This window comes from Microcaecilia unicolor, chromosome 12, assembly GCF_901765095.1.
Source record: "Microcaecilia unicolor chromosome 12, aMicUni1.1, whole genome shotgun sequence".
NCBI classification, from domain to species: domain Eukaryota; kingdom Metazoa; phylum Chordata; class Amphibia; order Gymnophiona; family Siphonopidae; genus Microcaecilia; species Microcaecilia unicolor.
Genome location: NC_044042.1, coordinates 73,150,588 through 73,164,912, shown reverse-complemented (window position 1 = coordinate 73,164,912; position 14,325 = coordinate 73,150,588). Strand labels below are relative to the sequence as shown.

At 42.3% G+C, this 14,325-nt stretch overlaps 1 protein-coding gene across 1 annotated transcript in view; it reads left to right on the top strand.

Moving 5' to 3' along the window:
- The window catches only part of KRT222 (keratin 222), a 140,476-nt gene that overhangs the window by 31,121 nt on the left and 95,030 nt on the right, over window positions 1-14,325 (top strand). Inside the window, exon 4 of the mRNA XM_030220475.1 lies at window positions 12,647-12,775. Within this exon, the coding sequence (XP_030076335.1) occupies window positions 12,647-12,775 (129 nt within the window). The remainder of the gene's footprint in view (window positions 1-12,646; window positions 12,776-14,325) is intronic.

Below are 14,325 nucleotides of genomic sequence, written 5' to 3'. Positions count from 1 at the left end.
AAGGGGAAAAGGATAGTGATAGGAATGTACTACCGTCCATCTGGCCAGGATGAACAGAAAATGTATAAATGTTATCAGAAATTAGGGAAGCTAACAAACTGGCGAAAACAATAATAATGGATGATTTCAATTATTTCTAATATTGATTGGGTAATATAATATCAGGGTATGATAGGGAGGTAAAATTCCTTGACGAAATCAAGGACTTGCTTTACGGAGCAGCTGGTACAGGAGCCAACAAGAGGACAAAAAATTCTAGACCTAGTCCTCAGTGGAGCGCACGATCTGGTGCAGGAGGTAATGGTGGTGGGGCCGCTTGATAACAGTGATTATAATATGATCAGATTTGATATCAGCTTTGGAGTAAGTACACACAAGAAATCCAATACATTAGCATTTAACTTTCAAAAAGGAGACTATGATACAATGAGAAGAACGGTGAAAAACAAAACTTAGAGGAGTAGCTGTGAAGGTCAAAAATTTACATCAGGCATTGATGCTGTTCAAAAATACCATCCTGGAAAAGAAGGAAGAAAGACCAAATGACAGCTGGCATAGTTAAAAAGTGAAGTGAAGGAAGCTATTAGACCTAAACAAAATCCTTCAGAAACTGGAAGAAGGATCTGACTGAAAATAATAAGAGGCCTCAAATGCTAAGGAAGCTCCTTTGTTAGTCACCCAACTTAAGGGAGCAACCTTTCATTCATCATAGGCTAAAAAACCTCTTAGATGTTGCAAAAAACCTCTTAGATGTTGCAATCTTACACTTGAACCTGATTGATATCTTAAAGGTTCTAAGGTGCACTTATCTCAACAGCTGTAGTCGTAATTCACCGGTGCACCTTAGAACCTTTAAGATATCAATCAGGTTCAAGTGTAAGATTGCAACATCTAAGAGGTTTTTTAGCCTATAATGAATGAAAGGTTGCTCCCTTAAGTTGGGTGACTAACAAAGGAGCTTTCCTTAGCATTTGAGGCGTTTCCTCGTTTAACATACAACATAATATACACACAGAGTAATTGGATATCTTGGTATGCTTTATCGTGGATAGATATTTGAGGATAATCCAAGCCTTGATTGATATTTAGAGTTATGAAAATATTAAGAAACAGCATAAGGAATGGCAAGTCAAATGCAAAGCTGGCAAAAGAATCAGTTGGATCGCTAGATTACCGAGGGGTAAAAGCGGGCACTAAGGGATGACTAAGCCATAGCAGAGAGATTAAATTAATTCTTTGCTTTGGACTTCACCGAGGAAGATTTGGGAGACATACTTGGTGATAGAAATGGTATTCAAAGCTGACCAGTCAGAGAAGCTGAATGAAATCTCTATAAACCTGGAAGATGTAATGGCACAATTTGACAAATTGAAGAGTAGCAACTTGCCTGGACCAGATGGTATTCATCCCAGAGTACTGATAGAATTGAAAAAACTAACTTGCAGAACTATTGTTAGTAATATATAATTTATCTTTAAATCAAGCATGGTACCAGAAGATGGAGGGTGGCCACTGTAACTCCGATTTTAAAAAGGTTCCAGAGGTGATCCGGGGAAATTTAAGACTGGTGAGCCTGACGTCAGTGCTGGGCAAAATGGTTAGAGGACTATTGAAAAGCATGGATAAATGAGACAAAGACAATATGGATTTATGAACAGAAATCTTGACTCACCAATCTATTACATTTCTTTGAAGGGGTGAACAAACATGGATAAGGTGAACTGGCCACTATTGTGTATCTGGCTTTTCAAAAGGCACTTTGACAAACTACCTCATGAAAGGCTCCAGAAGAAATTGGAGAGTCATGGGATAGGAGGTAATGTCCTATTGTGGATTAAAAACTGGTTAAAGGATAGAAAACAGAGAGTAGGGTTAAATGGTCAGTATTCTCAATGGAGAAGGGTAGATAGTGGGGTTCCTCAGGGGTCTGTGCTAGGACCACTGCTTTTTAACATATTTATAAATGATCTAGAGATGTAAGTAACTAGTAAGGTAATTAATTTTGCTGATGACACAAAGTTATTCAAAGTGGTTAAATCGCGAGAGGATGGTCAAAATTATAAGAGGACCTTATGAGACTGAGAGACTGGGCATCCAAATGGCAGATTACGTTTAATGTGAGCAAGTGCAAAGTGATGCATCTATAGCTACTTAATGCAAGAATCCAAATTAGGAGTCACCTATCAGGAAAGGGATCTAGGTGTCAATGTTGACGATACATTGAAACCCTCTGCTCAGTGTGCGGCGTTGGCTAAGAAAGCAAATAGAATGTTAGGTATTATTAGGAAAGGAATGGAAAACAAATGAGGACATTATAATGCCTTTGTATTGCTCCATGGTGTGACTGCACCTCGAATATTTAAAGGCTAAAGCAGCTAGGGCTCTTCCGCTTGGAGAAAACACAGCTGAGGGGAGATATAATAGAGGTGTACAAAATAATGAGTAGAGTGGAATGTGTAGACATGAATCGCTTCTTTACTCGTTCCAAAAATACTAGGACTAGGGGGCAAGCAATAAAGCTACAAAGAAGTAAATTTAAAACAAATTGGAGAAAATATTTCTTCTCTCAACGTGTAATTAAACTCTGGAATTCATTGCCAGAGAATGTGGTAAAAGCAGCTAGCTTAGCGGGGATTTAAAAAGGTTTGGATAACTTCCTAAAAGAAAGTGCATAAGCCATTATTAAGATGGACTTAGGGAAAATCTACTGCTTATTTCTAGGATAAGCAGCATAAATGTATTTTACTGTTTTGGGATCTTGCCAGGTACTTGTAAACTGGATTGGCCATTGTTGGAAATAGGATGCTGGGCTTGATGGACCTTCGATATGTCCCAGTATGGCAACACTTATGTTCTTATTTCTAAGTTGGAGTATATAGCACTAAATGAAGAGGTAGATACAATAGGCATCTCAGAGACTTAGTGGAAGGATACTATCAGGCTTATTTTTGAAAGAGAAGGGCGCCCATTTTTCAACACAAATCGGGAGATGGGCGTCCTTCTCTCAGGGTCGCCCAAATCGGCATAATCGAAAGCGATTTTGGGTGTCCCCCAACTACTTTCCGTCGCAGAGACGACCAAAGTTCCCGGGGGTATGTCGGAGGCATAGCGAAGGCGGGACTGGGGCATGCCTAACAGATGGGCGTCCTTGAGCATTAATGGAAAAAACGAAGGGCGACCCTGACGAGCACTTAGGCGACTTTACTTGGTCCATTTTTTCTTACGACCAAGCCTCAAAAGGTGCCCGAACTGACCAGATGGCCACCGGAGGGAACCGGAGATGACCTCCCCTGACCTCCCCCAGTGGTTACTAACCACCTCCCACCCCAAAAGAAACAACTTTAAAAACTTTTTTTTGCCAGCCTGAAATGTTATACTCAGGTCCATCGCAGCAGAATGCAGGTCCCTGGGGGGGAGGTATGTGTGTGTCAGCAGAGACATAGCGAAGGCATGGACGTCCTTCTTTCAAACATTTTGGATATCCTGAACTGCCTCCCTGTCACGCCACTGCCGACGATCCGGAGTAGTGAGCCCTTGGACTGCTGCCAGAGATTGGCAACAGCAGGAAGACCTCCCCACAAGGAAGTGCGAACTACACCAACAGACGGACAGGAACCACAAACTAGAACAGACTTGGCTTGGCTGGTCTGGAACCACAAGCTGGAGCGGACTTGGCTTGACCGGACTGGAAACCACAAGCTGGAGCAGACTTGGCTTGGCTGGTCTGGAACCACAAGCTGGAGCGGGACTTGGTTGGCTAGACTGGAACCACAAGCTGGAGCGGACTTGGCTTGGGCTGGACTGGAACCAGATTGAAGTACTCAGCAAGGCAGACACAAACGGGGAAGGGCTAAGGCTAAGGACAACCAGGGTGGAACAAGCAGGCAGGGAACTATAGCAGAAGACAGACAGATCAGGGACACAACAAGGAACTGGAGCTAGGCAGAGCTGATACAGCAGCAAGGAACTAAAGTTAAAGACACACAGGGCTGAAACAGCAGGAGGGAAACTAGAACTGACAATGAGCAAAACAGCACCAAACAGTAAGGAATTGAAGCTAGGCAGAGCAGATACAGCAGCAAGGAACTAAAGTTAAAGACACACAGGGCTGAAACAGCAGGAGGGAAACTAGTATTGACAATAAGCAAAACAGCAACAAACAGAAGGAACTGAAGCTAGGCAGAGCAGATACAGCAGCAGGGAACTAAAGTTAAAGACACACAAGGCAAAAACAAACAGAAGAAACTAAAGGTAAGGACACACAAAGCAGATACTAGCAGAGCTAGCCAGCAACAAACACTCTTAGACAAAAGCACATCTGAAGACCTCTGTTGCCAAGGCAAAGCCTGAAAGTTCTCAGGTGCTTAATAAAGGAATTATAGATGATGTCACGGTGAGGCTGGGCAGCAGAGAACTACCAAGGCAAGTCGGGAGAGCTGGAACATCAGGACCACAATGAGACCTGGAAGCCACCTGGGAAACCGAAAAAAAAACAGTCCACTGCAACCATAAGACCTGGTCACCCCGGAGGCAAGGCGCGAGCGCAGGCATAGAATACAGTCACAGTCGTGACACTCCCCCCCCCCACCCCCCCACAGGGACAGCCAAATTTCAAGGGAGTGGAGTGGAAGAGGGACAGAGGCATAGTGACGGACGTCCTTCACCCATACTGTAAAAAAAAAAAAAAAGACATCCCTGACAAGCACTTGGACATTTTCACCTGGACTTGTATTTTTCTAAGGTTGTAGATGGCAATTTTTTTTTTGTTACATTTGTACCCCGCGCTTTCCCACTCATGGCAGGCTCAATGCGGCTTACATGGGGCAATGGAGGGTTAAGTGACTTGCCCAGAGTCACAAGGAGCTGCCTGTGCCTGAAGTGGGAATCGAACTCAGTTCCTCGGTTCCCCAGGACCAAAGTCCACCACCCTAACCACTAGCTTGTCTGTATGTATGAAGCCGTCTTTGGCATGCGCAGAGCAGCCACGCATAATGCTTGGCTACTCTGCACTGGCTTCCCCTCCTTGGGAAGGAAATTGTGTGCAAATGAGCTAACAGTGAGCAGCTCATTTGCATGCGATTTCCTTCATGCATGCCTGTTCCTTTCCGAATCGCTAAGGGATCGGTAAGGGAAGGGCTTTTTTCCATTCAGTTAGTGCATCAGTTAGTCCACTGCAGTGCCCCCTAGGGTGCCCAGTTGGTGTCCTGGCATGTCAGGGGGACCAGTTCACTACGAATGCTGGCTCCTCCCATGACCAAATGAGTCGGATTTGGTCATTTTTGAGATGGGCGTCCTCGGTTTCCATTATCGCCGAAAACCGGGACGACCATCTCTAAGGTCGACCATCTCAATGTTTATTTATTTATTTAGATTTTTCTCACACCTTTTTTCAGTAGTAGTTCAAGGTGAGTTACATTCAGGTACACTCTAAGGTCAACCTACGTTATCGAAATGAAAGATGGACATCCATCTTGTTTCGATAATACGGGTTTCCCCACCCCTTCGCCAGGACGTCCCCATTCGATTATGCCCCTCTATATTATCAGGCTAGAAATTATATTGCAACGATAGAGAGGATCAAATTGGAGGTGGCGGGTGGGGGGGGGGGGAGAATTGTGCTATATGTTAAAGAGGGAATTGAGTTAAACAAAATAAATATTCTACATGAAACAGCAGTGTGGAATCCTTATGGATAGAAATTTCATGTGTGAAGGGAAAGAGTATACAGTTAGAGCTGTACTACCATCCACTGGGACAGAACGGACAGATGAAGAAATGTTTACACAAATTAGGAAGCCGGCAAATTGGGCAACATTATAACAATGGGTGATTTCATTTACCCCAATATTGACTGGATAAATGCTACATCAGGGAGCACTAGGGAGGAAAAAATCTTAGATGTAATGAATAAGTACTTCTTGGAGCAACTGGTCCAAGAACTGACAAGAGAAAGAACTATTTTAGAACTAGTCCTTAGTGGAATACATGGCATGGTACATGAGGTTACAGTGTTGGATCCACTGGGAAACAGTGATCATAACTTGATCAAATTTGAGCTGATATCTGGAGTGAAGTCACTAAAGAATCTACAGTAGCAGCGTTTACTTTCGAAAGGGTGACTATGACAAAATGTGGAAAATGGTTAAAAAGAAGCTAAAAGGGTCAGCTGCAAAGTTTAGGACTTCAAATCAGGCATGGAAGTTGTTTAAAAATACCATCATGGAAGACCAGATCAGATGTATCAACAAAGGTGGAAAGAAGAGCACACGACAGCTAGCATGGTTAAAAGGTGAAGTGAAAAAGGCTATTAGAACCAAAAGAGCCTCTTTCAAAGAATGGATACAGGATGTGAATGACAAAAATAAGAAGCAACATAAGCACTTCCAAGCTAGATACAAAGCATTGATCGTGAAGGCCAAAAGAGAAAATGAAGAAAACTTGCCGGGGAGACGTGAAGGGGCATAATCGAAAGGGACGCCCAAGTTTTGATGAGGACGTCCTCGCAAAACGTCCCGATGGAGGGGCAGGGAAACCCGTATTATCGAAACAAGATGGACATCCATCTTTCTTTTCGATAATACGGTCGGGGACGGCCAAATCTTGAAATTTAGGTCGTCCTTAGAGATGGTCGTCCCTAGACTTGGTCGTTTCTGATTTTCGGCGATAATGGAAACCAAGGAGCCAACATTTCTAGTGCACTGGTCCCCCTGACAAGCCAGGACACCAACCGGGCACTCTAGGGGGCACTGCATTGGACTTCATAAAATGCTCCCAGGAGCATAGCTCCCTTACCTTGTGTGCTGAGCCCCCCAACCCCCCCCCCCAAACCCACTACCCACAACTGTACACCACTACCACAGCCCTTACGGGTGAAGGGGGGCACCTAGATGTGGGTACAATAGGTTTCTGGTGGGTTTTGGAGGGCTCGTTGTTTCCTCCACAAACATAACAGGTAGGGAGGGGGATGGGCCTGGGTCTGCCTGCCTGAAGTGCACTGCACCTACTAAAACTGCTCCACTGACCTGCATACTGCTGTGATGGTGCTGAATATGACATCTAAGGCTGGAAAAAATATTTTTAAAGATGTTTTTTGAGGGTGGGAGGGGGTTAGTGACCACCGGGGGAGTAAGGGTAGGTCATCCCCGATTTTCTCCGGAGGTCATCTGGTCATTTCAGCCACCTTTTTGTACCTTGGTCGTAAGAAAAACAGGACCAGGTAAAGTCGTCCAAGTGCTCGTCAGGAACGCCCTTTTTTTTCCATTATGGGTCGAGGATGTCCATGTGTTAGGCAAGCCCAAGTCCCGTCTTCGCTATGCCTCCGATATGCCCCCTTGAACTTGGCCGTCCCTGCGATGGAAAGCAGTTGGGGACGTCCAAAATCGCTTTCGATTATACCGATTTGGACGACCCTGTGAGTATGCCCATCTTCTGATTTGTGTCGAAAGATGGCGTCCTTCTCTTCGAAAATGAGCCTGAAAAACTCATAGTATCACCTTTTTTAGATTCATTGGAAGCAGAAAGTCTGTGAGCGAATCAGTGGGACCGTTAGATCATGAAGAAGCAAAAGGGGCATTCAGGGAGGATAAAGCCGTAGCAGACAGATTGAATGAATTCTTTGCTTCGGTCTTTATGGAAGAAGATGTAAGAGATCTACCTGTACCAGAAATGGTTTTTAAGGATGACGATGCAGACGATGCAGAGGAACTGAAAAAAATCACTGTGAACCTGGAAGATGTACTGAGCCAAACAAACAAACAAAAGAGTAATACATCACTTGGACCGGATGGTATACACCCCAGGGTACTGAAAGAACTCAATTGCTGATCTGCTGTTAGTGATCTATATATGTTAAAATCTTCCATAGTACCTGAAGATTGGGAGAGTGGCCAATGTAAACACTGATTTTTAAAAATGGTTTCAGGGGTGATCCTGGAAATTACAGACCGGTAAGCCTGACTTCAGTGCTGGGGAAAATAATGGAAACTATTATAAAGAAAAAATTTATGGAACACGTAGACAAACATTGTTTAATGGGACAGAGTCAGCATGGGTTCAGCCAAGGGAAGTCTTGCCTCAACTATTTGCTTCATTTCTTTGAAGGAATAAATATTTATTTATTTATTTGCGGTTCATTTGTATCCCACATTTTCCCACACAAGCAGGCACAATGTGGCGTACAGAAAAATTAGGAAAATTTACAGTTTAGAAAACAGTGTAAAGCTAACAAAGAATAAACAAGGGGAGCAGTTGCTAACAGTAGAAAACTAAGCAGGGTGGGGGTCACATTGGGACTATCAATCAGCTGAGTAATCAGGGGAGTACGTTTTAGCAAAGAAGTAGGTTTTTAGCAATTTCTTGAAGAGGATGTGGTCCGTTTGCATTTTGACGTGCTGCGGAAGTGCATTCCAGTATTTAGGACTCCAGTAGCGGAAAGAAGAGGTGAAAATCAACTTATATTTTACGCCCTTGCAGTTCGGGAAGTGTAGTTGGAGATATGACCAAGCAGCAGGTGTGGCATTCCTTGGTGGAAGATCAATCAGGTTAAGCATATAGTCCGCGGGAAGACCATAGATGATTTTGTGGGTTATGGAGCAGATTTTAAAAAGAATGTGTTCCTTTACAGGCAGCCAATGTAAGTTGTAACGCAGAGGCTCAGCATGTGCAAATCGCCGCTTTCCCAGGATCAGTCTCGCGGCAGTATTCTGGACTGCCTGGAACTTTTTTAATAAAGAGACCTTACAGCCCGCATAAATCCTGCTGCAATAGTCAAGGTGGGACAGGACCAACCAATGCACAAGGGTACAGAACAGCTCTGTGGTAAGGAAATACCTTATGCGCTGGAGCCTCCACATAGCACTAAACATTCTTTTGGAGACCAAATGCACATGATCATCTAATTGCAGGTGCTTGTCCAGATTCACTCCCAAGAGCCGCAGATTGTTGGAAATTGGAATAACAGAATCCTTGACGGGAAGCGTTATGTCGGATATTTGGTTATGGGTGGACGAGAGTATAAGACATTGAGTTTTTTCCTTATTTAGTTTAACGGTGGAGAAGCTAGCTTCAATGAGATGAGTGATTTCGGATATGGTGGTATGAAAAGGGATGTAGATGGTAATATCATCAGAATAGATGAATGGATGTGGCTAAAGGTCAGTCGATTGATGTAGTTTATTCCAGATTTCAGAAAGCTTTTGACAAAGTTTCTCATGAAAGACTCCTCAGAAAATTTAAAAGTCATGGGATAGGAGGAAATGTTCTGTTGTGGATTAGGCATTGGTTATTGGACAGAAAACAGAAGGTTAAATGTCCATTTTTCTCAATGGAGGAGGGTGAATAGTGGAGTGTCACAGGGATCTGTACTGGGACTAGTGCTATTTAACATTTAGAAATGATCTGGAAATTGGAACCACGAGTGAGGTGATTAAATTTGCAAATGACACAAAACTATTCCAAGGGATTGTGAAAAATTGAAGGAAGACCTTAGGAAACTGGAAGATTGAGCATCGAAATGGCAGATGAAATTTAATGTGGACAAATGCAAAGTGGCACACATAGGGAAAAATAATCCAAATAATAGTTACCTAATGCTGGGGTCCACCTTAGGAATCAGCACTCAAGAAAAAGATCTAGGTGTCATTGTAGACAATATGCTGAAATCTTCTGCCCAGTGTGTGGCAGTGGCCAAAAAAGCCAACAGGATACTAGGAATCCGGGCTTTTTTTGATGGGGTACTTGGGGGTACTGAGTACCGGCACCTTTTCCACTGTCTGCTAAAATTGACCCATGGTCCTCGTATTTTAATGAAAGAGTTCAGGCTCTACACACTAATTCTGCTTTGTCACAGATTCTGTGACTGTTTGCAGGGGGCTTGGATATTGTGGTGTGGGTCCCTCAGTGATCACCCCACCCCTGAAGGGTGGCCTGGCATTTGAGTACCGGCACCTTTTTCGTTAGAAAAAACGCACTTGTAGGAATTATTAGGAAAGGGATGCAAAATAAGACCAAGAATATTGTAATGCCTCTGTGTCGCTCCAAGGTGCGACCTCACCTTGAGTATTGTGTTCAAAAAGATAAAACAGAATTAGGAAAGGTTCAAAGAAGAGCGACCAAAATGATAAAGGGGATGGAACTCCTCCCATATCAGGAAAGGCTAAAGAGGTCAGTGCTCTTCAGCTTGGAAAAGAGGCGGCTTAGGGGGGATACGATTGAAGTCTATAAAATCCTTAGTGATGTAGAATGGGTAAAAGGCTTGCCATATGCCAGTCCAGTACTACCACCGGAATACTGCAGGAACCCAGCAGTAGGTCCCACCCTCAGTGAACGCCATTTCTGGGGCAATAAAAAGTACTCCCCGCTGAAATGGCCGCATGGCAAGTGGTTCATTTACCGCGTAACCATTTCTTTTCCAGAAAAAAAGACAGCCTTTTACCCACTGGGTAAAGGGGGGCCTCAGCCGCATCAAATCACGCGCTGATGCTAGCACAGGCCCCCTTGTACTGCAGCTTGGTAAAAGGACCCCTGAACGTTTGGAAACTTTTGTAAGCAATTATCTCATTATATTGAATCATACTCATGTTTATATTCATCACAATTTGGTTTTTGAACCCAGCACAGCACTGAATCTCTTTTACTAACCTTGACATCAGTTGTTCATAGCTATTTATGTAAGGGCAAGCAGTTACTCTTATTAGAATATGATGATATATTTGCTGCTTTTGAATCAGTGGATCAAAGGTTGTTGATGACAAGCTTGAGTGAATTCAGTGGGTTCTGTTTTGAATTGGTTTAATGAGTTTTTGTGTAATCGTTCATACTGTGTTTGGAAAAGTGGTGTTCAGTCCAATAGCTGGCGTTCGGATTGTGGAGTGTCCCAGGGTTCTCCTCTATCGCCTATCTTATACAACCTTTTTATGAGTACCCTTGGATCTGTTTCTTCCAATAATGGAGAATGATTGTTTTCCTATGTGGATGACATTTTGATGTTGGTGCCAGTATGTAATACTTTGGAAGATACATTTGATCGGGCCTCAGATTTTATGGATAAAATTCAGCATTGGGCCCTGGCAAATATGCTTCAATTAAATCCCACCAAAACTAAAGAGCTCTGGTTTTCTAATTCTGTGTTGACTATTCCTGATATAATACCATTGCCAGATGGAAAAACTTTAAAGGTGGAAAGACAATCCTGGATTTTAGATATAATACATGACTGTTTGTTTATAGATCTCAAGTAAAAAATGTATGGAGGTGAACAATTTGCCATATGAGACAATTGTGACTGCTTAGGCCCTATTTTTCTGAGTCACATTTCAGTATTGGTCTAGATGATGGTACTGTTTCAACTGCATTACTGTAATTCCCTTTATGTTGAGTGCCAAATTGCTATATATGTTGATACAAAATACTGCTGTACGTTTAGTTTTTCAGGTGAAAAAATATAACAGATTATCTCAATATGCTAGTAAATTACATTGGCCTCCTATTAGGGTTCATATTATTTTTAAATCGGCTTGCTTGATTTTTCATGTTTTAAATGGTAGTACCACGGAATTGTTAATTTCATCTTTTTCAAATTTATTTTGTTTGCGGATAATTTTATATTAAAGCTTCCTTCATTTTCTGGTGTTCGATGGAAATGTCATTTTGAAGCTATGTTCTCTTTTCAGGCTATTACGATTTGGAATGCGCTCTCTTTCAGTATTCAGTCTGAGTTTAATTATATTCAATTGTGTAAAAAACTGAAGACATTTTTATTTGATAAATTCTGATTGTTTCTATTTTTGTTTGTAGTTCCTCTTGCTGTTCTGAGTCTTCTTTGTTGTAAACTGCCTTGAACCTCATGCTGGGAGTAGTGCGCTCTATAAATTTCAGATTAGATTATTCCAAAAGGACAAATACAAAATGAGGGAAACGTTCATCTACTGTCCAATTTTCAGGCAATACAAATGTGAATTTACATTGTCACATTACATTTAAGAAGAATCATGCATAAGGCAGATGATCATATGCTTTCTTCTGTCATTTACTCATTAACCCTCTAATTCTATACCAGTATGCTTAGTGTTAAGTGCCATATGCATGTGTATATTTATAGAATACTAGCACTCACATCTCCAAATGTGCCAGTGCTACCTGTGCTCACAACAGTATTCTGTAAGATACGAGCATAAATGCCTTAGTTTGCAAATGCAAGGGGGCATATTCTTGGGCAGAGCATAGACAGGACCAACATTTATGTACACAGTTTACATACTGTAGGTTATGTGCACACCTGCCCCTTGTAGGCACACCCATTTATGCCTGCCACAGTCCAGGTGCAAGTGGGCATGCCTAAATGTAAGCATATTTCTGCTGTCTTACAATAGTATTCTATAATGGCATCTTGGAGCACAGATGTCATTGTAGAATTGGTGTTCAGCACATAGCATTGGCAAGCCTAACTGGAGATGCCCAACAGGCCTGAATAATGCAGTTAATGGTGAGTATTAAGGTAGAATTTTTCTCAAATTTACCCCTGTGAATTTCTCCTCTATCGAATGTTGATCAAATTAATATCCTTGATACATGAGCCATAACAGTAAGCCAACCTGGAGAGTTAATAGATAAAGTGACCAGCTTTAATTTTATGTATCTTTGGTGATAGCTGGCAGAAGATACAGAGAGAAGAATGGAAAAAGATAAAGCAGCTTTAAAGGATGCCAGGGCAGAGCTGAACGAAGCAAGACGTCGGTGCCAACATCTACAGATGGAAATTGAAGCTCTTCAGTCTTTGGTAAGATTGGAAAATCGTGCTAACTTAGACAGTTCTGAATTTTTAAACTCCATGCTTAGATACAAAGTAACCCTCTACCTAATTTTCAGTAGAAAAGGACATGCATAACTGTTGTTAGAAATCTTTTCAGAGATACCAGGTACGTGCATACTTTGAACCTGCTTTTTGCATAAATAAAACTTCAACAGAAAATAAAGCATTCAGATTTAAAAATCCAATCTACGTAATTATTTTCCTCTCCTGACCTAACAACACCTCTCAAAACACTTCCATGCAGTCCATTTAAGAGCATACATACTATGGAAGACAACAGGGGAGGACTGTACCAAGATACTGGCCCATGGTTTTTTTTTTCATACCAGCCCATCCAGCCCATCTCTCTCTCTCTCTCTCTCATCCCCTTCCCTCCCCTACATACCCTTTAATATTCAAAACCATTTAACTGACCAGGAATGGCACCTTTCCGGTTAAATGCTACATAGCCGGCTATCCATTGATATTCTGCAGAGCATAACCGGCTATCTCCTGCTGAATATTGCTGGTTAGCAGCTAGCAGGTAGCTGTCCACCAATTTTTAAAGCTGGTTTAGCAACCATATTTGGCCACATGAAAACATGGGATATCTTTGGCCAGTTTAAGGTAATCAGCTAGTGCTGAATATCAGTTTAGCTAGTTATCTTTAAACCAGCCAAAAATAAACCGGATATTCAATGCTGGTCACCATTAAATATCTGGGCTTAGCACCAACTGCAGGAGTTAGCCAGTCTAACTCCTGCAGTCTAAATATTGGCCCCATAGAAAATAACTGCAAACAAAGACCATATGATCTATTCATACCATCAACTATTCTTTCCTCTCCCTTAGAAGTCCTATGTGTTTGTCCCACACTTCCTTGAATTCAGATATAAACTTTGTCTCCACCTTTTCTGTAAAGAAGTATTTTCTTAGATTACACAGAGGCATATTTTCAAAGCACTTAGCTTTCCAAAGTTATGGAACTTTGGAAGGCTAAGTGCTTTGAAAATATGCCTCACAATAACACACAGTAACACAGTAAATGACAGCAGATAAAGACCTGCATGGTCCATCCAGTTTGCCCAAGCATGCGGGCCCAGCCACACATGCTTCAACGCTGGTTGTCAAGTCTCCACCATGCCAACCGTATAGGCAGCTAAACATGATCATCCCCAAGTATTACTGACAGTACTGAACTTACCAGTCAAGATGTCCTCTTCTGTCTGTTGAGCTGCACAGCACTCTCAATCACAGCAAGTGACTGTTTTATTGTCACTTGCAAAGTTACTTACCTGTAGCAGTAATTGTCTGGGCTTTATAACAAGCCATAAGAGCTTCTGTGGAGAGCGAGACACACTCCAACATGCATGAGCTGGTGCTTTTCCACCCACCACTCATGCGCAGCTACCGCAGTTAAATGCTTCAGCAAGAAAAATTAAAAATAGGAGACAACTCCTAAAGGAGGTATATTGTGAGAACATAAGCTCCGCTGTCCTTGGAGAATACCTGCTACAGGTAAGTAACCGCTTCTCTGA